General features: G+C 35.7%; 1 protein-coding gene and 1 long non-coding RNA gene across 2 annotated transcripts in view; one reads left to right on the forward strand and one right to left on the reverse strand.

The window, feature by feature from the left end:
* LOC149476015 (uncharacterized) overlaps nt 1–22,695 on the forward strand; it is a 232,628-nt gene extending 209,933 nt beyond the window's left edge. The window contains exon 3 of the long non-coding RNA XR_016318002.1: nt 22,372–22,695. This is a non-coding gene — a long non-coding RNA (uncharacterized LOC149476015). The remainder of the gene's footprint in view (nt 1–22,371) is intronic.
* On the reverse strand, nt 1,931–27,828 carry Ir8a (Ionotropic receptor 8a). Its single transcript, XM_089713023.1, has 18 exons — nt 27,752–27,828; nt 21,017–21,163; nt 19,932–20,123; nt 18,931–19,097; nt 18,638–18,811; nt 17,824–18,011; nt 16,968–17,127; nt 12,881–12,997; nt 12,443–12,547; nt 11,861–11,960; nt 10,890–11,067; nt 9,619–9,802; nt 8,852–8,973; nt 7,581–7,693; nt 4,966–5,056; nt 4,019–4,180; nt 3,431–3,504; nt 1,931–2,684 (listed from the first exon to the last, which is right to left on the reverse strand). The coding sequence occupies exons 3-18, from the start codon at nt 20,059–20,061 to the stop codon at nt 2,389–2,391; spliced, it is 2,361 nt and encodes a 786-aa protein (XP_089569149.1). The 5' UTR covers nt 20,062–20,123; nt 21,017–21,163; nt 27,752–27,828; the 3' UTR covers nt 1,931–2,388.
* Nucleotides 27,829–27,954: the final 126 nt, after the last annotated feature.

Consider the following 27,954-nt stretch of genomic DNA (forward strand, 5'->3'; position numbering starts at 1 on the left):
AAATTTTTTAAAATAATACGAGAAATATCTAAAAAATTAACTTTAAACCCTCCCATACATTTAGTATGAGATATGAATATCCCATGTACATGGGTTGATCCAAAAGTAATGATAATCAATATTAAACAAGGTCATTACAGTTAAAATAATTATGTATTTCTCTAGAAAGTCTTCTAACTAGATAATATACTTCGATATTTTTTTTCCTTAACTTAGAAAAAAAAAAACTTTGACTTCATCTACAAAAACCCCTCAAAATCGGCCATCACTTCGCTGTCGTCTTAAAATTTCTTGTATCGACGGTGTTTCTTGTGCCGAGGTAAGAGATAGAATTAACTAGGAGCTAGATCTTACAAACAGGGTGGGTGTTCAAGCATTTTCAATGCCGATTTTTGATTGGCAGCCATCGCAACTGACGCTTTGTGATCTGGTGCGTTGTCTTGGTGAACCAACATTCAAGACCGAAGTTTGCCATGTCTCTTTTTCTTACTAACCTACCCGCAATCTTTTAATTTGGTCTGTGTAGTAAGAGCCCTGTGTAGTAGTGGCTACCTTCTTAAAATATTCCACATTTCTTCAGCGTCCCAAAAAACTACGGCTTTAATCTATCCCACTAATTTTCACTTTGAAAATCTTCACCGTCACTTTGGAAGCTCGCATCCAGGCTATTGATTGTTTCTTGGTTTCAGCATAAACATGGTGAACCCAGCTAACGCCCATGGTCACAAATCGTGACAAAAAATTATCCTGATCTCATTAAAAATTTAGAAATTCACCCTCTAAATGTCGAATCGTTGTTTCTTCTTTTCGTCGGGAAACATTCTGGCTCGCACTGTTCACATTAAAATTAATGTTAATACTTGGAAACGTGGCCTGTAGATATAATTTTTTTGTGATAACTTAGTGATTACATGAGCAAGCATAAAACATTTATTTTATATTTTTATGTGCACAGGAAATACCCAATTATCATTACTTTTGGATCAACCTATACATTTAATATGAAAGATTTTAGCTTTTTTTTGTTTTTTTTGGTTTTCTGCTTTAATTACTTCGCAAATTTGGAGGGAAGTTCATTTAGAAACTGTAAATAGACCTCCTCATTGTATTGCACAATAAGGACGTCACTTCGAAAATCTACTATGAATACAAAATGTATGGGAAATAAATTGTATGGGAGCGTTTAATGTAACATTTTTGGTTATTTCTCGTTTTATTTTTAAAAATTTATTATGGCCATTTTACTCATTAGGTTAAGTACTTTCGATATCAGTTTAAAGTTTTTTGATATCTGCAATAGTTACGGAATAATCGCTTGTGCACACTTAACGATTACACCCTGTATACTAAAACCTTCCTCTTGAATCACTCTATCTATTAAAAAAAACCGCATCAAAATCCGTAGCGTAGTTTTAAAGATTTAAGCATACAAAGGGACATAGGGACAGAGAAAGCGACTTTGTTTTATACTATGTAGTGATGAAGTAGTATGTAGGTATATAATATACAGCAGATCAACTGTATTGTTATGAATGCTACTCGGCTTAGGGATAGATAGTGCACAAAGTATAGGTATAGTGATGATTATTAAATAAGACACACATTGTTCTCGTATATTTTTATTGCATATTCTAAAATAAATTATTCTATAACAACAGTGTTCATAAATTATTATAACTCAGACATTTAGAGAAAAACTAAACAGATAGTTACGGTCTTACTAATAAAATATTATCCATTCGCTATGCAATGGATTGTCTTGTTTTTATGATTGACGTTTCATGTGAGCAAGAGCAGGACACAGCTATGGTAGAAAATGGTAGAAATTTATCAATTGTTTAACTTTTTATTAGTAAGGCCGTAATGTTTTCAAGCACATGTCGATCATAGAATGAAAATATAGTGGTAAGAAAATATGAAATCTGACTATTAATAATCTGTCAAAGTACAATATAAACTCTAAATCTATGGGAATACGGTCTACAATCAGTATTCTGCGAATTTGCATTCATCTAGAAATATCCATCACTACAATGAACTCTAAACCTATATTGGTAAGATCCATAATCGACTATTTCATACGTACTAATTTACGAAGCAACTACATTAGTCACATTGAAATATGAACTCTAAATCTATCACGTTACGGTCTATAAAGACAATTTTAATTCGTACTACTAGACTAAATATCTGTAGTCTATAAAAGTCACAAATCCATACAACTATGGTCTATAATTCAATTTTTTTTAATATACATAATTTATAATGCAGTCTAGAATACAATATGAACTCTAAATCTATACAGGTAAGGTCTAAAATGCATATTTTTGTGTGCACACGAAAATTCTACACAAATCACACTTCAATAAGAACTCTAAATCTATACTCTTACGGTCTATAATCCATATTACGTGGATACACGTTTATATACGACACACCCTTAGCCGGCTTAAAACTGTCACCGATTGTGACAGTTTTGACAGTTTTCTTTCTTTTTCTCAATTTACCGACGCTCTCTTTTATTTTCTTCGGCAAAGTTTTAGTGACGGGAAAAGCTTCTTTTTCTAAATTGGCGTCTAGGGCTTGAATTTTGTTTTTTTCCTTGCGTTTGTAGTAAAACACCTCCCAGGCTAGTGTTAGCATTGCTAAGCCTAGGCCAAATAGGGTTGCTATGAATACGCCGCCTGGTAAAAAATAAATAATATTTATTTATTTATTTATTTATTTAACACTTTATTGTGCAATAAACCAGATACATAAAATAACAGTTTACAATAAACAAAAGCACAAAGGGCGGCCTTATCACTATGCAGTGATTTCTGCCAGGCAACCACGGGGAGAAGGCAAAGAAGCGAGATAATAAATTGAGAAACAGAAGAAAAAATTATTGGATCGAGTAGAAGTAATAGTATTTTATACCATTTATTTTATTGCTAAAAAATATCCTATCCTACTAATAATAATATTATAAATGCTCTTTCACGAATCACGCAAATACTACTGAACCGATTACGATGAAATTTAGCATACATATAGAGGGTAACTTGGATTAACACATAGGATAAGTTAATCCCACTGGAACGGAAACTATGCGGGTTTTCTATATAAACACGCGCGAAGCCGTGGGCGGAAAGCTAAAATCAACTACAATATTTTTTGACGTCCAATCTGAATTTTTTAAGTTTTAATATTTTGATGATACTCAAAAAAATTCTAAATTAAAAAATGTTTAATCTTATATATAAAAATGAATCGCAAAATGTGTTGGTAAGCGCATAACTCGAGAACGGCTGAACCGATTTCGATAATTCTTTTTTTATTATATTCCTTGAAGCACGAGGGTGGTTTTTATGTAGAGAAAACGTAAACATGTACCACGGGCGAAGCCGGGGCGGACCGCTAGTTTTTAATATAAACAATGTTGTTTTACCCAAACTTTCCAATGTTATTCCTTCTGATTCGTCTGCATCAGGGCAAGATTGTCGAGCCGTTTCATTCCAATACCTGTACAGAATATTAAATCTTTACTAATATTATGAAGCTGAAGAGTTTGTTTGTTTGAACGCGCTAATCTCGGGAACTACTGGTCCGATTTGAAAAATTCTTTCGGTGTTAGATAGCTCATTTATCGAGGAAGGCTATAGGTTTATATATCATCACGCTACGACCAACAGGAGTGGAGCCACGGGGGTGAAACCGCGGGGAGCAGCTAGTCTTATATAATTTATAAGTTATCCTATAATAACATTGCTATCATAACATATACTTTTGCATTGAAATGTAATTGTAAAAAAAAAACATTCTTCCGGTTAACACATAGAGTATAGAAAGAAAAAAAAATATACTTAGGTACAAAATCTTAAAGACAAAGCTTCTCACTTAGAAGCCAGCTGCTCTAGGAACCCTTCCTTCTGCAGGTCAAGCAGGGTCCTGTATATTCACTTACCAACTCAGAAACCTTCGTAATGGTTAAGGTAAGCCGTCTCAAAAATCCACCTTGTATAGATGATGAACTCACTTAGAAGCCAGCTGCTCCAGGAACCTTTCCTTCTGCAGGTCCAGCAGAGTTCTGGACAGGTCCTCCTGCAACCTGGAGCCCTGCTGCACGGCTATCGCATAGGGCTGCTCAGCGAATACCTCGCCAACCTCGGTTAGATTGCAGTTACGGGTTATTTCGTATCTGGGAAAATTTTAACGTATTTGTAGAATGTACTTAACTATTCTAATTACCATACTGATCATTTTTATAAAATTTTAAAAGTAGTAAAAAATGTAAGAATAAAAAAAAGCTGTATATGTTAAAATAATTATGTCGGTTTTTAGAAGTTAGTGCAAACTTGTTAAAGAGGGCGTGGATGATCTCTTTCTCTTAATTAATATGTAAAAGTGAGTTTAATCTTAGAAGTCTAGGCCCTAGGGCATTTATATTATAATACAATTCAAATACCGCTAATAATAAATATTATTTTTCATTTTTTCAATTCTATGGAATATTTTTTTTAATGTTATAGAGTGTTAGGTTTGATATACTTATAGTATTATATGATTTGTTATTTCATAATTTCAAGAATTTAAAAGAATATGTTACCGGCCAAACCCGATTTCAGGACAAACTAGTTTTGCCTAGGCGTAACTAGTTCGACCTATACACGATCGGATGAACTGGTTTTTATTGTTTTAACGTGATGACGTTTTTAAAATCGTTTTAGTCGGGTGACATGTTCAGAAACTTGTGTCACACCAAAACCTCACGAGCGCGATCGCAGGTATAACGAGAGAGAGACGGACCGATCTCCCGTCTCATCTCGAGCGCTGCCACCAATAAGACGTTATCACGTAAACATCTCGATCGTAAACCTACTTTACAAACAACCAATTTCTTTTACAAGAATTAATTGTAATGATAATGAATATTAATTATAATACGAATATTTCTCCTTAATCTTATAAAATTTCTTCACTAACTTGACTTCAGCGGAATCGTGTATGAACGCAAAATCGGCTTCTGTATGTTCGTTCACTTGCTGGAATCCTGTTAAAGCGTCTGGCACTGGTCCTGTAAGAAATATTATAATACTATAATGTTTTAATTTTTAGTTAAAATGTTAAGTAAGTAAGTAATTTTAATTTTAAGTATTAAAATGTTTAAACAAATTCAAGAATAGATAAGTCGCAGGCAAATTGTGTTATTTCGTTTACAAACGCTCCGCATATTGTAATATGCCGAGAATTTACTTTTTCCAAACGTCCACAAAAAGACAGTTGCGAGCCGACTCTTTCTGTGTAGTTAAAAATACAACGATCCTTAACTAACCTTTTGGCCTTTGCCCGCGTTTCTTCAAGAAAAACCCGTTCCCGTGGGATTTCCGGGATAAAACCTATCTTATGTGTTAATTCAAGTTACCCTCTATACAGGGTGTAATCGTTAAGTGTGCACAGGCGATTTTTCCGTAAGTATTACAGATAACAAAAAACTTTAAACTGATATCGAAAGTACTTAACCTAATGAGTAAAATGGCCGTAATAAATTTTTAAAAATAAATCGAGAAATATCAAAAAAATTATCTTTAAACCCTCCCATACATTCAGTATGAAATATGAATATCCCATTTATTATGAAAGATTTTAGCTTTCTTTTTCTTTTTTGGTTTTCTGCTTTAATTACTTCGCAAATTTGAAGTGGCATTTTCCACGCTTTTTCCGGACATTTTCACGCATTTTCCAGATATTTTCCGGGGATTTTCCGAGCATTTTCCGGGCATTTTCCACGCTTTTTCCGGACATTTCCACGCATTTTCCGGATATTTTCCAGACATTTCCCTGGCATTTTCCGGTAATTTCCCAAGCATTATCCGGGAATTTCCCAGGCATTTTCCGAGCATTTCCCGGGGATTCTCCGGATGTTTTCCAGACATTTTCCGGACATTTCCCTGGCATTTTCCGGGGATTCTCCAGGCATTTTTCGGATATTTTCCGGACAATTTCACGCATTTTCCGGATATTTCCAGGCATTTTCCAGGGATATTCCACGGTTTATGCGGAAATTTCCACGCATTTTCCGGATATATTCCAGACATTTTCCGAGCATTACCAAGGTATTTTCCGGTTATTTTCCGGGGATTTTCCGAGCATTTCCCGGGGATTTTCCGGATGTTTTCCAGACATTTTCCGGACATTTCCCTGGCATATTCCAGGCATTTGCCACGCATGTCCCAACATTTTCCGGACATGTCTCAGGCATTTTTCGGGGATTTTCCAGGAATTTTCCACGCTTCTCGCGGACATTTTCACGCATTTTCCGGATATTTTCCAGGCATTTTCCAGGGATTTTCCAGACATTTTCAACGGTTTTTCCGGAAATTTCCATGCATTTTCCAGGAATTTCCCAGGCATTTTCCGGAGATTTTCCGAGCATTTCCCGGGGATTTTCCAGGCATTTTCCAGACATTTTCCACGGGTTTTACGGAAATTTCCACGCATTTTCCGGATATTTTCCAGACATTTTCCGGACATTTCCCTGAAATAGCCTGTAAATGTCTCGAAAATGTCTGGAAAATCCCCGGAAAATGCTCGGGAAATTCCTGGAAAATGCATGGAAATTTCCGGAAAAACCGTGGAAAATGTCTGGAAAATCCCTGGAAAATGCCTGGAAAATATCCGGAAAATGCGTGAAAATGTCCGGAAAATATCCGATAAATGCCTGGAAAATCCCCGGAAAATGCCTGAGAAATGTCCGGAAAATGCCTGGGAAATGCGTGGAAAATGCCTGGAAAATCCCCGGAAAATGCCAGGGAAATGTCTGGAAAACATCCGGAAAATCCCCGGGAAATGCTAGGAAAATCCCCGGAAAATCCCTGGGAAATTCCCGGATAATGCTTGGGAAATTACCGAAAAATGCAAGGGAAATGTCTGGAAAATGTCTGGAAAATATCCGGAAAATGCGTGGAAATGTCCGGAAAAAGCGTGGAAAATGCCTGGAAAATCCCTGGAATATGCCTGGGTAATGCCTGGAAAATGTCTGATAAATATCCGGAAAATGCGTGGAAATGTCCGAAAAAAGCGTGGAAAATGCCCGGAAAATGCTCGGAAAATATCTGGAAAATGCGTGAAAATGTCCGGAAAAAGCGTGGAAAATGCCACTTCAAATTTGCGAAGTAATTAAAGCAGAAAACCAAAAAAGAAAAAGAAAGCTAAAATCTTTCATATTAAATGTATGTGGGATACAAATACAAATGTTTGAGTTTGAGTTTGAGTTTGATATTCATATTTCATACTTAATGTATGGGAGGGTTTAAAGATAATTTTTTTGATATTTCTCGATTTATTTTTAAAAATTTATTACGGCCATTTTACTCATTAGGTTAAGTACTTTCGATATCAGTTTAAAGTTTTTTGATATCTGTAATACTTACGGAAAAATCGCCTGTGCACACTTAACGATTACACCCTGTATATGTGTGCTAAATTTCATTGTCATCGGTTCAGTAGTATTTGCGTGAAGAAGTTATAAACATACACACATACATCCATCCTCACAAACTTCACATTTATAATTATACATATTAGTAGGATCTAAATACCTGAAGCATTGATTGCCAGTAGGATGTGTCCATATTGCTCTCTGATGGGATAGTCCCACACTCGGTACTGAGCTTGGTCAGATGTCGCGTTTAGAGTTATCTCCTTCCATACTCTGGAAATAAACAATTTATTAATTATCAGTTATACTTTTAAATTTTAATGTAGTTTTGTTTTTTGAAGTGAAACTTCTTTAGGCGCGTTGAGAGTAAAATTTCAAGGTCGCGTCATAGCAATACCGTCAGGCCATCTGGCCAAAGAAGTTTCACTTCTGACAAAAGTGTCAGAAGTTTCTTCAAAAAACAAAAGTGTTTTTGAAGAAACTGCAATTTTAACTACAATTCGCAAAAAGAACGGTAGTTTTATTTGAGAACTAGCGGTCCGCCCCGGCTTCGCCCGTGGTACATATTTACGTTTTCTCTACATAAGAACCATCCTCGTACTTCAAGGAATATAATAGAAAAGAATTATCGAAATCGGTTCAGCCGTTCACACGTGATGCCGTGACAACGCGAAACGGGTGCGGACCCGCCGCCTTTTTATAGCTCCCGCCGCGAAGCGCGTCGAACGCGACAACTGATACACAAAAATAATCCTTATGGCATGTAATTCACGCGCGATGACTTATAGCGTATTTCATGTATAACTTTGGTGTTTCTACACCGATTTACATGATTCTTTTACTATAACCTGCCCAGGAGTATGAAGAATAATTGTGCCAAATTTCGTTAAAATCCGTCGTGTAGTTTTTGTTTCTATAACGAATATACAGACAGACAGACAGACAGACAGACAGACAGACAGACAAAAATTTTACTGATTGCATTTTTGGCATCAGTAGCGATCCCTTATCACCCCTTCATAGTTTTTTTTTAAATATATTTCATGTACAGAATTGGCCTCTCTACAGATTTATTATAAGTATAGATAATAAATTATTAACTAAGCTATATTTGTTTTAGTTGTTCCATATGTTTTATTTTTATTGTTTTTTGGAAACAAATTTTAATGATACTAACAAAAACCATATTTATATTTTTTTTTATAACATTATGTCCGCTCTAGTTCAAATTAACTGATCTTATATTATTTCTTACATGTGGGAATCTGTAAATCAAAAAGATGTTTCAAGTTTGTTCGTTTGAACACACTAATCTCAGGAACTACGGGACCGATTTCAAAAATTATTTCACCATTGGATATGTACATTATCCCTGAGTACTATAGGCTATGTATATACCACAAGCGAAGCCGGGGTGAACCTCTAGTTTACCTGTATAAAGTGTCTTCAGCAAACTTCATATTGATAAAATATTGGTGTACTGTAGACCCCTCTACTACGGTATAGTTAATACGGGACTGTCTCGCTAGCTGTTCTAGTGATGACACAGGAGTCTGTTTAATAAAAGAAGAAAGAATCATTTATGAAATAAAATATTAAGTTAGAAAGAAGACCTTATTGTAGACACAAATACAATCTTAATATATATAAATCTCGTGTCACAATGTTTGTCCTCAATGGACTCCTAAACCACTTAACCGATTATAATAAAATTCGCAAACCATGTGCAGTTCGATCCAACTTGAGAGATAGGATAGTTTAAACATGTAGGTACCACGGGCGCAGCCGGGGCGGACCGCTAGTAACTTATACAATACCTATCATCCTCCACATAGTTACATAATCTGTGGAAATTTATATAATACTAGCTTTCCGCCCGCAGCTTCGCCCGCGTAGGAAAGGAAAACACGCATAGTTCCCATAGTCGTAGGATTTCCGGGTTCAAAACTATTCTATGTCCTTTCTCAGATCTCAAAGGTCTCCCGTCTCATCTTCAGTGGTTGTGACGTGAAGAAGAGCCAAACAGACAGACAAACATAGTTATTTTCACATTTATGAAATTGGGTAGGATTTCTATACGACATTGAAATTTATGTATTTTTTTTTTACATATTATGTAGTTACAAATAAGTTCATTTCTTTGCTTAATATTAAAAAAAATATTATTAAATAATAATTAAGCTACATTAATCCTATACCTGCATCCTTTCAACTGTCAAAAACGCCGCCAAATTGGCGGTAAATGTTGCCAACATCAAAACGACGAATAGCCAATACGCAGCGACTAACGTTCGGCCGGACAGCGCTTTTGGCGCTTCCCCGCCCCCTTGCGGCGTGAACGATGTTAGCGCGAACCAGAAACTCTCTTTTAGTGTGAATTCTCTGAAATATTAATTCGGGGATAAAATAATAATATGTATTTAGTTCCAAATAACTCTGGTTTTTTTTAAATTAGCTAGTGTATAGGTATAGAAATAAGTAATAACAACACACACAAGACACAAACATGATTATTTATTAAAAATTGTAGGTATACCTACTTATGTATTTTAAAAATTTGTTAAATTGTATCGAACAGCTGTTGTTCTCTATATTTTTATTTTTGTATATGTCACGGCTAAAGGTAGGTGAGAACATAAACTTAAGATTAGCCGGCTAAACTTAGGTTTATTTTCGACGAGGTGTTAATGTTAGTTTGTTCTATCTTTAGCCGGCTAAACTTAAGTGTAACCGCAGGCCCGTGGCTAAAAATGTCGGGGTGGGTAGATTTGGTTAGCGCCGGGCCGGTGGAGGGCTTGAGGGGCCCGCACAGTGCCAGAAAACACTCGCCCTGTTCCTTACATGTATTATAGTAACCAAATCTACCCACCCCGACTCAGGGCAGAAAGCTGGTGGCTAGGTTAGGTTAGGTTAGAACTCTTAAGACCCGCACGAGCCGAGCGAGCGCAGCGAGCGTGCTGCGGCAGCAGCCGGCGAAGTGCCAGAAAACACTCGCCCTGTTCCTTACATGTATTATAGTAACCAAATCTACCCACCCCGACATTTTTAGCCACGGGCCTGCGGTTACACTTAAGTTTAGCCGGCTAAAGATAGAACAAACTAACATTAACACCTCGTCGAAAATAAACCTAAGTTTAGCCGGCTAATCTTAAGTTTATGTTCTCACCTACCTTTAGCCGTAACATATATATGTATGATTTATGAATAATGAATATTAACGATAAATACCTACTAAGGTTTTTATTTAGTTTCCATTTAAAACAAGAAATAGAATTAGCCGATAATATTAAGCAGATTTTTTCTTAAATATCATAACAGACTATAAGTTCTTACCCATAAGGATAAAAATAGGCATCCGATATTCCTTAAATGCTTATCAAGATGAATAGCCATAGTCATTAGTCATTCCATTTATTCCAAATCAATTTTACGGCTATCGCAATATCTCTTACATTTTAAGTATTATCACCTGCAGGGATAAGGATACGCGTCCGGGTTATTCCTAGCTGAATACGGCGAGTACTTCTCCAGCAACCAGATCATGAAGCCGGTCAGCAGCAGCGCCGCTACGATGCTCAGCCACACCTCCGTGCGGAGTACTGTCATGAACTTGAAGAGAGATGTCTTGCGGATTGGCTTCCGGATAACTAATAAAAAAAGAGCGGGTGTGCTGAGCACACTTGTAAGAAGTGAAATTTCTTTAGCAAGATTCAAATCGTCGCCTTACTGCATGACGTGACGGTTTTGCCATGACGCGACCTTGAAATTTTACTCTCCACTCGCCTACAGAAGTTTCACTTCAAAAATGTAGTTTAAATACTTAAAAAAACACACTTTAATTAGATAAACTCATGAAATTGTTTTATTGTCAGTACGAACTCAAACACAAACAGTCTCAAACTCAAACTCAAACACGAACACGAACACGAAAACGAACACGAACACTTGCAGCGCCTCTACCAATGATTAATGTAACTATTTTACGATATGATCAAATAATTTTGATCATTTCATGAAAAAACCGCGCGTTTAGTTGGCCATATCGTGAAACGATTTCTTATCATTGATCTGCTCAAGCCACATCATGATGTGGCCAATCATATCATGAAATTAGCAAATTTACAATATGGCCATGACATATACATTATCAAAAACAATATTTTATCGATATAAGTTTCTTATCCAAGTAATTCGAGATTTAGTCAAAAATACTTAGGGCCGTTTTTTCAATGCTCGGTTAAAACTTATCCGTCCAATAAAGTATTACACGATAATATTAAAATGTCACGTAAACTGTCAAAAACGGACAATTAGAATACTTTTTTAAAATGGTAGTTTTATACATTATTCGACGAATAACTTTTATCCAAGCATTGAAAAATCGGCCCTTAGTCAAAATAGTCAATTGTCAGTTTTTCTTGTTTGTTTTCTTTCACTCACCAATCAGAATCCCAGTTTGTTCGAAGTACGGTGCCACAAAGTCTATAACTTCCTCTCTTTCCGCCGTCATCGTTAACGCTGCTATTGACATATCTGTTTCCTGGAATATTTTACATTTTAAGTACCTATATTGGTTAGGTTGACCGCCTCCTTGGTACAGTGGTTGACGCGTGAACGTAGCACCGTGGGGTCCTGGGTTCGATTCCCGGTGGAGACGAAGAAAAAAAAATGTCTCGGTCTAGTAGGACACAGGCTGATCACCTACTTGTTCCTAAAGAAAATCGATCAGTGAAACGGATGTATAATGTATCCTCCTTACCCCACTAGGGGACATGGGACTTCACTTTATATCAACTGTTATTATGTATGTATAAATTATATAAACTACTAGCGGTCCGCCCCGGCTTCGCCCGTGGTACATATGAAAAATAGATGTTGGCCGATTCTCAGACTTACCCGATATGCACAGAAAATTTCATGAGAATCGGTCCACCCGTTTCGGAGGAGTATGCAGACTAACATTGTGACACGAGAATTTTATATATAAGATTATACGTTATAATTATTTAATTCTATACTTACCCCAGTCATAAGGTCTCCGACAACCCCGTCCCAGGTGCCATTAGCGAGGCGTTTGCCAAAGTCACCCACTTTCGGTGTAACAATCTCATAGTCAAAACCCATTGCCTAGTTACATAATAGTTATTATTTATTTATTATTTTACTTCTAAAATAAACGATACAGCAGTTCAATCAGGTAAACTAGGGATCTTTACACAAGTATAAACACAAACATATTTTAAACTTTTATCTGTCTGTCTGTTTTTACACAAAAAGGACTGAAGGGATTATGATGATCAAAGATTCAAATGCAAAATAAAGATTTTGCATTTGAATTTACGTTCGACTCGTAAGAACATCGCCGACACAGTATTAGTTAGAAATGTCATTTATATGAATCGAAATTTGTGAACGGGAGTCTTTACTATTTATTTACAAGAATAAGAAAAGCTCTAATACCTCGGCAATTTTATCAATCAGGTCAATGCAATAGCCATAATACATTGGTTCACCGTCTTCTGTGAACATGGGTTGTCCGGTTTCTGTATCTAGCTTTTGTAAGGTCCAAGGCACTGCCTGATAGTAAAAAATTAGAAAATTTCAAACTGTTTGTTAACTTTATTCATAAAATCACTTCATCTTTTAATCCACAAAAATAGTAAGTAGGTTTAGAAATTAAAGATTCTATACGGATTTTATACGCTATATTTTATTCATTAAGGCTGCAGTCTAGCAAAATTGCGTTTTCAACAAGTTATTTGACAATTTTTTCCCGGCTAATGAAATGATAAACTGAATTTTTTTTTCTTGTTTATCAATTAGTGTTATATACGCAATGCGCGTGAATTTTTTCACATTTATAAAGTTACTTTATGTTACCTTAATCAGGCCTTCAAGATAAGTCTATTTCCCCCAAAGACATTTCGAGCTAAGTTTGTGCACTCACTACGTTGCAACCGATTACAATTTACACAATCTGATCAGCGCATTATTATCCTTATATAGTCGTTATTAAAAACTGCTGAACACAATTGCCGAAAAACTTATGATTTTCTTAATTAGAACGTTATAAATTCAATAATTTCCCATTTTTTGCCTTACAAAATCTATTGATAAATACTGCTAAAAGTTATTTTTTCCATTAATTTATTCGAGTTGGTTGAAGACCAATGAGTATTAATCCTTTAAAAAAATTTTTTTTTGAATTTTGATAATTCCTTAAATATTAAAAAAATATTTAAAATAATTAGGAAAAATCCTAGCGAATTTCTTTAGTCGCGCTCCTTGGGCCGGAGCGTTCTGACGTGTGCTCTACGCTCGATTTTCCTTCATACCGAAGTGAAAGTTGCTCTACTTCATTAAATTTAATATTTTTGTTAATTGATTATTTTTATCTTAGTTTTGTGCAAATATTCGTATTTTTAAACATTTGATTTCGATATGGAAAATAAACGAAAAAAATACGCGTGTAACTACTAGAAAAAAAATTATCTTCGAACATAAAGTTAATGAAACCAAATAGATTGCAAAGGTGATTGGCAACAATTTCTTTATTTTACGGGGTGTCAGTAAAGGGATGTATATTTCTTTAAAACTAAAGTAAGCTCATAAATTTTCTTATAATATAATTTTTTTGAAGTTCCAAAAATGTTTATTTTTCGTTTGAGAAATACGAAATATAATATAAACTTGTATTGAGAACTTAAACTTCCCAAGTTCATCCGGGGAAATCCCCATACGGGGAAAATGATTTGTTTACTCCAAAATTGATCCGAGGTGTTTTAATTTTTTCTTCTAGTCATTTTCAACGTAGCGGCATGTTGTTTGATTATTAATTTTGTAACTTAAATACAGGATGTTGGTTTTATATTCTGATCTTACAGACGCGCTGACAAATTTAGTCCGCCATTTCTAGTTTAGTCTACCAACTCTAAGTACCAATATTAAAACGAATGGATTATCATCACATCATCAAAACTCAGATGTAATGGAAGATCACAATAACATAGAAAATTCAGTGGGTGTTGAGAACTAAACAAACAGAAGTAACAGAGACGCGAAGAATAAAAAAAGAGGACGAAAACGATAATTCGTTGATGCTTTCCCTTTTCGACGTATTGTTAGGGTACATCACCAATCTGCAAAAAACAAAACTGATGATTCCCAATTGCTGATTAAAAATGAAAAACAAATAATCGACAACAGTGGTGAAAATTTGCTGATCACAATGAAACATCCTTCAGTGGTAGCAGATTTACTCATTTCAAATGTATCGGTGAACAGCGTAAAGGAGAGGAGGACAGCAAAACATTATGAATGTGGATGGTGGATTGTATACAGGTTGTAATCGATAAGTATGTGCAGGCGATTATGACGTTATTATTGCAGGTATCAAAAAACTTAAAACTGATATCGAAATTACTTTACCTAATGAGCAAAATGACAATAATAACTTTTTAAAAGTATAACGAGAAATATCTAAAAAATTTACTTTATACACTCCCATATCAAAAAGGGAAAATGGGACTAGTAGAAGTTAAATGTCTAATTCCGGCAAAAGACATTCATGTCTTCCGCATTCAAATCAAATTCTGTCCGCATTCATGCGGAAGATACGGTTAAAAAAAATTAAATATTTGAAATACAATGCAAAAAATAACACTTTTGTCATAGATAAGAATCATGACTATTTTTTCTAAATTCAGGGACAACTAAACGTTGCAGAAGCAGAAGTCTGCTTATTTGCTGTTTGGACTGGAGTGAATCATTCGTTAAAAATAGAATATATAAAAAAGTATGTAACGTTTAGGCAAAATAAAATGATGGACCATTATCAAGATTTTACATAAATTGCCTACTGTCAGAATTGATTGATTCGAGACTTCAGCATTCGATGCCCATCAAGGACCCATCCTATATCATTCAAGCGATTGAAAAAAAAGAGATAAATCCAGTGCAACCGATAAAGCATCAGAATGCTAGCAAAAGATTTATTAGGTTTATCAATATAAATCTATATATTACACATAATATAATAAATCTGTAGAAGACGCGAAGACTGACATCCGCGCGGACGGAGTCGCGGGCGGAAGCTAGTCAGAAATAAATATCTTTTGTTTTCATTTAACACAAACATTACATTTTTTTTTATTATATACAAAATTTGTTTATCCGTTTTATTAGTTAAACTGAACAACTTTCACTAAGAAACTTAGGTCGAAAAAAATGTATAGAGTTCTGCATTTTGTATGGAAAGCTTATTTTTTTTATATTTCGTCCAAATTTCTTTGTAAAAGTTGATCAGTTATATAAACATGAAGTTGAAGATATCAATAGAAAGTATTCGCAAATTTTGTGTACTGATAAAAAAAAAATCACCCGGTGTAATTTTCACGAAAATTGTTTCAAATTGTCATTTTTGGTACTTATTACGAATATTAAATTATGCATACGAATGATTTAATTTTTAAAAATTAAGTGGAGCAACTTTCCCTTAGTACATTTGTATTATTTACATATAGGATGACAGGATGCATTTGTTTGCACTACTAGACCAAGCCCTTAAGTACATTATTTTCCCGACGTTTCGCACACTTTTACTACAATGAATAAATCGCGTTTAAAATCCGTTAAAAATCTTTAAATATAAATATAAATAAATATAATTAAATAAATAAATAAATATTATAGGACGTTATTACACAAATCGACCTAGTCCCACAGTAAGCTCAATTAAGGCTTGTGTTGTGGGTACTAGGCGACGATAAATATAATATTTAATAAATACATATATAGATAATAACACCCAGACCCAAGAACAAAATAATTGAGTTCATCACACAAATATTTGCCCTGACCGGGGATCAAACCCGGGACCGTCGGCACAGTAGCGCCAACCGCGTCGTCATCTTTAATTTCTAAATGTATAATACTCGCGTAAAATCAAAATAGAAAATACTATTATCAGTAGGTTTATTTTTATTCGACGGCGCGAGCCCAACGCGATCATAAATTATAGGAAAATCGATTATTTGCATTTAGCTCGACAACTATTGCGAGTTTTGAATTGCGAGAATGAATTTTATCAGGTTTCTAGACCACAGTCGATTAATTATTATTATTTAATTTTTTTTAATCTAATAGATATTTTGACATACATAGATCAATATTGAAAATTTGAATTGAAAACGTTATCATATGTTTTTAAATTTTTAAACATTCGATACAATTGTCTTCTTGTAACTGCTATTGAACTTGGCTTGACACGCTACCGCATGCTTAGATCACATTATGACACATTCATTGCCAATAAACAATTAACAACCATACCAATAAATTGCAGAAAAAATGTTGTGTGGTTTTATGAAACCACGGTAAAAGTGAAACTGTTCGAACGGTTCCGAACACTGCTTTGTGTAGCGCATGTCGCGTGACGGTCGGCTGCCGAGTAGGTATACCTACTCGGCAGCCGCGATACACGCGACATGCGCTACACAGACCAAACAGTTTTGAGACGATGTAATAAAAGTTTCACTTTAAAACCTACAGGATAAGTTCCAATCCTGAAGAAATTCCTCAAAGGTTCCAACTCAACTCCTGGCAGTAACTTGTACTCCTCTGTGGCTGACCAATCAGCTATCTTTTGGAGACCTTTGTCTTGCTTGTAGGTTGATAGGATATACCGTGATCTGAGGTTGAGAATGTATCTGAAATATTATTTTATTAATAGAGGCGTAATTAGTTTTTTTAATCCATACTTTAATAATATAAAGCTGAAGAGTTTGTTTGTTTGAACGCGCTAATCTCAGGAGCTACTGGCCCCCCTAGACAAGTTTAGGCTTTCTATTAGCGTAAAGTTCAATAGAATAGATTATGAATGTATGAGATTGACGTAATCAATCGTCGTCGTCGTCGTAATCAAACGTCAATCTTATACATTTATAATCTATTCTATTGAACTTTACGCTAATAGAAAGTCTAGGGGGGCTGGTCCGTTTTGAAAAATTATTTCGGTGTTAGATAGCCCATTTATCGAGGAAGGTTATAGGCTATCATTTCGCTAAGATTAACAGGAGCGAAGTACTGCGGATAAAACCGCGGAGCACAGCTAATTTTATGTATGTACTAGATTTCCGCCCGCGGCTTCGCCCGCGTTTTCAAAGGAAAACCCGCATAGTTCCTGTTCCCGTGGGATTTCCGGGATAAAACCTATCCTATGTGTTAATCCAAGTTACCCTCTATATGTGTGCTAAATTTCATTGTAATCGATTCAGAAGTTTTTACGTGAAAGAGTAACAACTAACAAACATCCATACATCCATACATCCATACAAACTTTCGCCTTTATAATAGTATTAAGATATAGGGAGAGATTATAAATTGAAATGCAATATTTAACTCACTTATCATGATTCCAGTAGAATAAGCTTTCATTGTTTAAATTTTCGTCTTGCAACATCTTATATAATTGATCTCTTGTACCATTTTCACTTTGTAGATCGTCGCATAGTATTTTTGGTTCTTCAATATCCATTTTAATTAGTGTTTCTGTTACGTATTTGATTAGATTGTTCAAAATTTGTTGTTTTCTCTGTAAAATTAATATCAGTAAATAAAAAGTTTCTTTTTTAAATTGGCTGCATTTTTTAACTTTACATTTTGATAAATGAACATTATTGTTACTATTTTAATTATTAATTGAATTTAATATACTATTTATTGTATTAGTAATTATGTCCTTTAATATTTATTCCGTGTAATCAAATTATGCATATGTAAGAAATAACGCGCGAGGCCGGGTTAAATATTAGTTTGAAATGTAATAAGAATGTACTGCGATTCTACACAGCTACCTAATTGATGTAGGTAGTTGAAAACAAATCGCAGCAAGTCAACGATTATAATTAGCAAAGTGAAGGTAGTTGGGTCGAACGTCGTATAAACAACGTCCGAGCCCCTAAGCACGATTCGTATTTTCGTACGAATGCGCCACGAGTCAAAGGAAAGCGGCAATTTATAGTATTCGACAGCTAAGCATGTTCGGACAGGAAACAACTATTTATCCACAAAAATATTAAATCAAAAGTTACGTCTAACACATATATAATCATTTCCTTTAATAGTAAGAACTAATAATATAAGCACAGACTAATAATAATATACTACGTATACAAACATAAGTAATAAAACTGATAAAAAAAGTCTAATCTTTCTTACCTGCATATTTTCAGAGCAAGTACACTCGCTCATACCAAGTAACTTGCAGCATTCAGAAGAATCTAACTGAAGATGAACTGTAGGTAGAATTAACTGCGCCGGGTCCAGAGTTTCATAGTCCGTTACAACAAGATTCCAACGATAGTCTCTCTTCACTAATCTTTCCTTGACAGCCTATATAAAATTCCCATTTAATTATACTTTTTTTTAATTCATTTCTTTTTTCAATTATATGATAAATAAATAGCAAAGGACCAAACATTGATCCCTGTGGAACACCGTATGAAACTCACTCGTTTGTATGTAGTAGTGACGAAGCTGTGGTCACCCAGGATAACATAGAAGCTTGGCTCAGGTCGCATTTTGCTTAGAGACTTGGCAGAATCTCTAGTTAAGCCAGCGTGCACCCACACACGAATGTTTGAGTTACCGAGAAGGGTGTATAACGTTCTATCGACATCTAAAAGTGAATTTAAACTAATAACGATAGAGAAATCATAAAATAGCATAAATATTTTAATCAAAATTATTTACGTATTCGTTCCTTTATAAAACCAACAATAAAATAAAATTGATACTCAATGGCATATTTATCTATATTAAATAGATTTCCTTTAATAAGGAATATTAAAAATAGGATTACAGAGAGTTTACTTCAATACTGTTTCTTTCCTCTAAACATAGGTGGTGACTTATACACACATTAAAACAGTCCACAGAAAAATTAACAATAGTAAGTATTCGTTCCAGCCTTTTAAGACGTCCACTGCAGGACATAGGCCTCCCCCAAAGAATCCCATAACGACCGATCACCAGCGGCCTGACTCCAGCGGCTCCCCGCCACTTTGATCAGGTCGTCTGTCCATCTTGTTGAAGGCCGTCCCACACTGCGACGTCCTGTACGTGGTCGCCATTCGAGAACCTTTTTGCCCCAACGGCCATCGGTTCTGCGGGCTATATGCCCAGCCCAACGCCACTTCAACTTACTAATACGGTGGGCTATGTCGGTGACTTTAGTTCTTTTGCGGATCTCCTCATTTCTGATTCGATCACGCAAAGAAACCCCAAGCATAGCACGTTCCATAGCTCATTGAGCGACGCGAAGCTTGTGCACCATGCCCGCGGTTAGGGACCACGTCTCAGATCCGTAAGTCAACACCGGTAACACACACCGCTCGAAGACTTTCGTCTTTAGGCACTGAGGGATATTGGACGAAAAGATGTTGCGTAGAAAAAAAAATTAAAAGACAATGATCATATTAATACTTAATTTAAAATACTTATTCCAACCTACCACTCTCACTTTCAACCAATATAGCTGCATCAGAAGCATTTCTTGATTCCAAATATTTGTCTATTGCAGTCACAAGCTGTTGCGAATCTAATAGTGTTCTTATCATTGGTAGACCTAAATTCATAATCATTTCCCAGGATGACCAAGATAGATCAATGATTATTGATACTCCTTTTGATAGTGACGCGCATACTATAAAACGAATAAGTCATATACAGGGTGTAATCGTTAAGTGTGCACAAGCGATTATTCCGTAACTATTGTAGATATCAAAAAACTTTAAACTGACATCGAAAGTTCAAAGTACCCTTATGAGTAAAATGGTCATAATAAATTTTAATAAATAAAACAAGAAATATCCAAAAATGTTACATTAAACGCTCCCATACGTTTTATTTCCCATACATTTTGTATTCATAGCAGATTTTCGAAGTGATGTCCTCATTGTGCAATACTATTTACAGTTTCTAAATGAACTTCCCTTCAAATTTGCGAAGAATTAAAGCAGAAAACCAAAAAAATAAAGAAAAATCTTTCATATTAAATGTACATATGGGATATTCGTATCTCATACTAAATGTATAGGAGGGTGTCAAGTTCATTTTTTAGAGATTTCTCGTTTTATTTTTAAAAATTTATTATGGCCATTTTACTCATTAGGTTAAGTACTTTCGATATCAGTTTAAAGTTTTTTGATCAGTGCGTTTGGACGTGTCCTATCCAGTCGTAAAAAGTAATATTATTTTAGCCTATTCAAATGAAAAAAAAGGCAAAAGATTTATACGTTGACCGCCTCCTTGGTACATTGGCTGACGCGTGAGCGTAGAACCGAGGGGTCCAGGGTTCGATTCCCGGTGGAGACGAAGAAAAAAAAATGTCTCAGTCTGGCAGGATACAGAAGGCTGATCACCTACTTGTCCCTAAAGAAAATCGATCAGTGAAACAGATGTGTGCATAATGCATCTGCCCCTTACCCCATTAGGGGACACGGGACTTCGCTTTTTTTTATTCAAGTGAAACTTGGCATGCTTTGAGTTTTATGTCTTCTATCCTATTGATTATTCTATTAGTTTCAAAATGATTACATTTATTATACGCGTCTTCTTCATTTTCCCTGTCCAATACTATCAAATCGTCTTTAATTTGAAGACCGGACTTCGATTCTTCTGTTAATTTGATAGCTTTGCCTATTTGCTCTGGCAGATCCAAATCATGGTTTTCTATTATAAATACTGTAACAATTTTAACAACAATTAATCTTATATATAAAAATGAATCGCAAAATGTGTTGGTAAGCGCATAACTTGAGAACGGCTGAACCGATTTCGATAATTCGTTTTTTATTATATTCCTTGAAGTACGAGGATGGTTCTTATGTAGAGAAAACGTAAACATGTACCACGGGCGAAGCCGGGGCGGTCCGCTAGTTCATAATAATTTTCAAGGAAATACAACGAATGTTAACTACGGTTTATTCATAAAACCATCTACTGCTTTACATTTTTTAACCGACTTTAAGAAAAGGAGGAGGTTCTGAAGTCGAATACATTTTTTTTCTTTTTAGTGTTGGTCAGAACTTTCGACTGGGTGAACCGATATTGATGATTTTTTTTATTTGAAAGCTAGTACCTTCCGGTTTGAATAAAAATAATTATTTTACTTACCATATCTCAAACTAGCCTCAGACACAATGCAACCCAAATTGATGAGGAAAATTAATAAAAACAAAAAGTACACTTCCATTGTTCAATTTTCTAATAAAAATTAATTTGTACACGATCGGCAAGTTTTACAACGACCGATTTTACTAATAAGTATTATTGATATGTATTCTTGTAATAAAAATGGTATTAACAACGTTAAACAAATGTAAAAAATAATTCTTAATCTTTCAAACATCACTTTTATTAAATGCAAATTTAAAAGTTTAATAAAACAATTATTTCCTTTTTTTTACTGGCAATTATCAAAATTCTTTATGAAAAAAGACAGAAATGGCGCCAAAAGGTGTAGAAAAATGGCGCCAAAATGACTAGCCGTTTCTCCTTTATGGACATTTCAAAATTCTAAGACGGTATCCTTTGTTGAGAAATATGATTTAGACGGGCTATGGTTTTCTTAAATAAATTATTAGAATATTGAAGGGTGAGCCGCTAAACAAAGGGGTTACGTGATTTAATACATTATCTGTGTACAGTCGCGTAAAAAATATTTTTAAAGTTAAACAATGGTTAAACATGTACTTATTTTTTGTAGATTATTTCAAATTCAGATGAAATAACATTTTCCTTGTTAAATTTCTCTTTCTCAATTGAAGTTCTTATTTTTGACTAAAAGGCGAAGTCTTTACGCAAGGTGTCGGTTATTCCTGTTTCAAGTTTCACCAGCAGTTCCTAGAATATACCTATTATTAGACACGTGTCTCATATTTTGTAATGAGATAGATAAAAGCTTTTTTTATTTTAACCTTTTGACCACCAGAGCAAAAACGCATCGCCGTGCCCTCCACGCCAAGCCACAAATTCAATGAGATAACCTTGAAAATAGTAGGGAGTCCAAAATGTTATCGATAAACATAATAATTCACGTCTTAATATTTGAATAAACAGCTTATAACACAAAAATAATATTTATTTAACCTCATCTCCTACTGTAAAAACTTAAGACCACATTTATAGCAACTATCAACAAAAAAAATCTACCTTTTGAGATACAAAAATACATATAAAATTGCAGCAAGTTACAGCACTATTCTCTATCAGTTACGCCCCATTGGCATGTATATGTCACGGCTAAAGGTAGGTGAGAACATAAACTTAAGATTAGCCGGCTAAACTTAGGTTTATTTTCGACGAGGTGTTAATGTTAGTTTGTTCTATCTTTAGCCGGCTAAACTTAAGTGTAACCGCAGGCCCGTGGCTAAAAATGTCGGGGTGGGTAGATTTGGTTAGCGCCGGGCCGGTGGAGGGCTTGAGGGGCCCGCACAGTGCCAGAAAACACTCGCCCTGTTCCTTACATGTATTATAGTAACCAAATCTACCCACCCCGACTCAGGGCAGAAAGCTGGTGGCTAGGTTAGGTTAGGTTAGAACTCTTAAGACCCGCACGAGCCGAGCGAGCGCAGCGAGCGTGCTGCGGCAGCAGCCGGCGAAGTGCCAGAAAACACTCGCCCTGTTCCTTACATGTATTATAGTAACCAAATCTACCCACCCCGACATTTTTAGCCACGGGCCTGCGGTTACACTTAAGTTTAGCCGGCTAAAGATAGAACAAACTAACATTAACACCTCGTCGAAAATAAACCTAAGTTTAGCCGGCTAATCTTAAGTTTATGTTCTCACCTACCTTTAGCCGTAACATATACATGCCAATGGGGCGGGCAACCATCCTTTTTTTTATAATCTCTCGCTTCTGATTAGGGATGTGTAGCTGTATATTATTATAACTTATCGAGTTTATTTATTAAGTTTATATGAACTATAGGTATTATTGTGGAGTGTTTATTTGTAAATATCAAAACAACTATGACCTTTAAATAAAGGGAATTGCATTAAAACTACATATTTATTTTCCAATCATTTAGTTTAATACTTGAGTTATTACAAATACTAATTATATGTAGGTACCTATTTAGGTCAATTACCATATTTTGATATGACATAGCGACAATTTGTATCATAAGAATATTCTAATAAAGGCACTGATTAGACTTATTAGGTAATAAATTTTGAAAACTGCTCGCTCACTCGCCCGCTACTCGATAAAATATTTTTACAACTTTCCGCACTTAACAACACGGCACGCGCTTACGACGTCACCAGTCCGACATCTATTCACAGAACACTATTACTCCTAGCCATCTATTCATGTCAATGGCGCAGAAGGGATTGCATATCGATACTGTGCTAGGGATGCGCATGATTGGCGAAAAGGAAAATATTCAAATCAACAATATCCACAATATAGACAATATGGTATTATACCAAAGAATGTAGTATTTACCTTTTTTCTCAGTGACTAAGCTTATATATTTTTTTTGTAGTTATTACAAAAATTAGGCGAATTAGAGTAATTTCGCTGAAATTTTAATGAAGTTACTTGAATATTACACTACATCACTAGTAGGCACGTATACATGTCATTGGCGCGAGAGAACATGCTTTTTTAGCCATTAATTAAGTTATTTTTTGTCATCAAATATTTGAATAACTATAGTGGAGCCATTTTAATAGGCAACATTTGACAGTTCAACAAAATTCAACAATGTAACCTAGTAACGACAACATAGAATAACATGATATTTCGTTTTGTTAGAACTGCACATTTGCTTAACTTTTTTCAATTACGATTACCTATTTATAATAATAATGACCGATACAAGTAATTTTAAGATTTTATTTTACTGATAAACCATTCTAAACATAATAAACAATTTCTGATTTAAAGAACTGACGTCGCTACAATTTTGTGTCAATAAACCTTTTTTCTTTTTAAATACCAGAGACGTTGCTCTAAAAATCAAAATCTGACATCTAGAATCGAATGCATTGATTACTTGTGAATAAAAATCATCATAAATTAATAAATGCGTTGTGTTTTTTTAATTATGTATTATACTTGTGTTATTTTGCTCCTTAAATTTACGAAAGAAAGTATATTACTGGGACAGGGATTCGCCTGATGAATTTTAAAATTGGCATGTGTTTCAAGTTCGATTGACAAATGTTTCAAGTCCGTATCGATTAATTCACTTTAATCGATGTTTTTAAGCAGGTTACCTCTCTTCGAAGATAAAATTGATAGACGTCAAATGTTGCCTATTAAATTGGCTCGACTATACTTGGCAATTTTGTTTACTGTGTACAATTATGTAATAACTGGGGATTCAGTTCATAAACTGTATAAATAAAACACGTAAAAGTAAAGGTTTAATATGTTTAATTTGTATTTATCTATGATCTGTTTCTTGGCATGTATAGGTGTCGTTGGCGCACAGAGCACGATTGCGCATGACATCTATAGATGTCATTGGCGTTCAAAAGGTTAATCAAAGGATAAAAGTATACTTAAATGGCTTTGAATACTTTAAATTATTTATAGAGTTCCATTATAATTCAGATAACAGTTTAATATTATGTGCAACAATTATCTTCTAGTAGTTGATCTTCTAGTATATTTAACACATCGTTGGGCGGAGGCGATTGAGAGCAAGGGTGAAGCGTTGGCGGTCAGCTTGGACATAGCGAAAGCCTTTGATCGGGTCTGGCACAAAGCGCTTCTTTCGAAGCTTTCTTCCTATGGGCTTCCCGAGAAATTTTGCCGATGGGTCACCAGTCTTCTCACTGAGCGTAGTATGACAGTCGTGGTCGACGGTTCATGCTCCGAACCTAAGCTCGTGAATGCTGGTGTACCTCAGGGCTGCGTTCTGTCTCCCACACTGTTTCTTCTGCATATCAATGATTTGCTGCGCGTTAGCAGCATTCATTGCTATGCAGACGACAGTACGTGTGATGCAGTTTATGCCGGCTGCAGCAATATTTCTCGGGATCGCGTCATTGAGTGCCGGAACGATCTTGTGTCCGTAATCGAAACTTCCTTAGATGAAGTCTCGAATTGGGGTCGAATTAACCTGGTCCAATTTAACCCCAATAAGACACAAGTCTGCGCATTTACCGCTAAGAAGAATCCCTTTATCGCGACTCCCGTTTTTCAAAGTACTCCTCTAAAAGCCACAGCCAGTATCGGAATTCTTGGACTCGAAATCTCGAGTGATGTGCAGTTCTCTTGTCATCTGGAAGGTAAAGCTAAGTTAGCTTCGCAGAAACTAGGTGTAATCTGTAGAGCGGGGCAGTATTTCACTCCGAGCCATCGCCTTAACCTTTATAAGGCGCAAGTCAGGCCGCATATGGAATACTGCTCCCATCTCTGGGCCGGTGCACCTCAACAGTATCTCCTTCCATTTGACCGAATTCAACGGAGAGCTGTGCGACTCGTTGGCGAGCCAAGTCTAACCGATCGGCTTGATTCTTTGGCATTGCGTAGAGAAGTCGCTTCCTTATGCGTCTTCTACCGCATTTATCATGGGGAGTGCTCTGAAGAACTGTTTGGTGCACTGCCTGCTGCTGAATTCCACCATCGTACGGCACGTCATAAGCTGAAATTCCACCCATACCATCTGGACAGCTGGCGATCAACAACTGTTCGCTTTAGAAGAAGTTTTTTGCCTCGTGCTACCGAAATTTGGAATCAGCTCCCGCGGGCAGTGTTTCCAATGAGTTACGATTTGGGGACCTTTAAGAAAAGAGCGTACACCTACCTTAAAGGCCGGCAACACACTCGCCATACCCCTGGTATTGTGGGTGCAAGTGGGCGACGATGATCATTTACCATCAGATGACTCGTCTGCTCGTTTGCCTGCTCTTCACATAAAAAAAAAAAAAAAAAAAAAAAAAAAAAAAAAAAAACAATTAAGAACGCAACCTTATAGTATGTATATCAAAACTATATATCGGCGCGCTGCTTCGCCCTCTATGTATTAAACTTAACAAATTATATCCTTAAACATTCGCCTTTAATCACTCTGCCAAAAATCACGCTTAAAATTCGTTGCGTAATTTTAAAGATTTAATCATATAGGGACGGAGAGACAGCGACAGCGAATTTGTGTTATACTATACAGTAGTGGTACATTAGGCGATAGCTACAATTAAATAAAAATATCTCGTTTTCACTTTTCTCAACGATTGTACCCTGTTTTATTCAAAAAGCCCTACCTCGTCGGTAAACAAGCGTGAGAATGCTGCAACCGGTAGCATATTATATTAACTACGTCTTTAGCTTTGATTTGATTATAGCCATACTAATATCACAAATTCAAATTTACTTATTTCTTTATTTGCAGAATGTAGATTTATAAAGATAAATAAATAAATAATAAATAAATAAATATTTCAGGACAATTTTCACACACGGCACGATCTGATCCCATACTAAGCTAATAAGCTTTCGCTTGTGTTATGGAAACCAGAAGGCTGATAAACATACATATGTATATAATTTGAAATAAATACTTATATAGATAATTAACACCCAGACACAGAGCAAACATCTATGTTCATCACACAAATATTTGCCCTGGGTGGGGATCGAACCCACGACCTCTGGCTTGGAAGGCAGGGCCACTACCAACCAAGCCAACCGGCCAGCAGTCAAGATGTTAGGTAGGTACAGATTACATAGATTCTTAAAAATTCTGGCTCGTAAATTTAGCATGCTTAAATCTATACTAATACTAGCGGCCCGCCCCGGCTTCGCCCGTGGTACATATGAAAAATAGATGTTGGCCGATTCTCAGACTTACCCGATATGCACAGAAAATTTCATGAGAATCGGTCCACCCGTTTCGGAGGAGTATGCAGACTAACATTGTGACACGAGAATTTTATATATAAGAATATAAAGCTGAAGAGTTTGATTGTTTGTTTTAACCCATTGACCACCGTAAGCCCCGATCGGGGCGCGACACAATAGATTTTCTATTGTGTCTGTGATTCCGAGGACTGATGGATTAACGCGCTAATCTCAGGAACTACTTACGGGTCCGATTTTAAAAATTATTTCGGTGTTAGATAGCTCATTTATAGAGGAAGGCTATAGGCTATAATATATCATCACGCTACGACCAAAAGCTGTAGTGGAGCCACGGGGGTGAAACCGCACGGAGCAGCTAGTAAATGATAAATTTTGAAGAATAGAATAAATTCTATCATGAGGCGGGATTCGAACCCGCGTCTTTCGCCTATCCGTAGTATATTACTTACTCTGTGGCCTTACCAGGGCGATACCTGACCTCTTGGCCACCCGTGATCCCGCCAGAGCAATCGAATGTATTCTACTCCTTCGGTCTTATATGTAGGGACCACAGAACAGTAAAAACATACTGTTCTGTGGTAGGGACCACAGTAGGGACAAATCATCTCAATAGATGGTGTGGGAAGATACTTTCGTCGCTCCGGCCGCGGCA

This window comes from Colias philodice, chromosome 29 (assembly GCF_061535455.1).
Source record: "Colias philodice isolate Cphi_HAF_F1 chromosome 29, ilColPhil1 Martin Lab GWU primary, whole genome shotgun sequence".
Taxonomy (NCBI): Eukaryota; Metazoa; Arthropoda; class Insecta; order Lepidoptera; family Pieridae; genus Colias; species Colias philodice.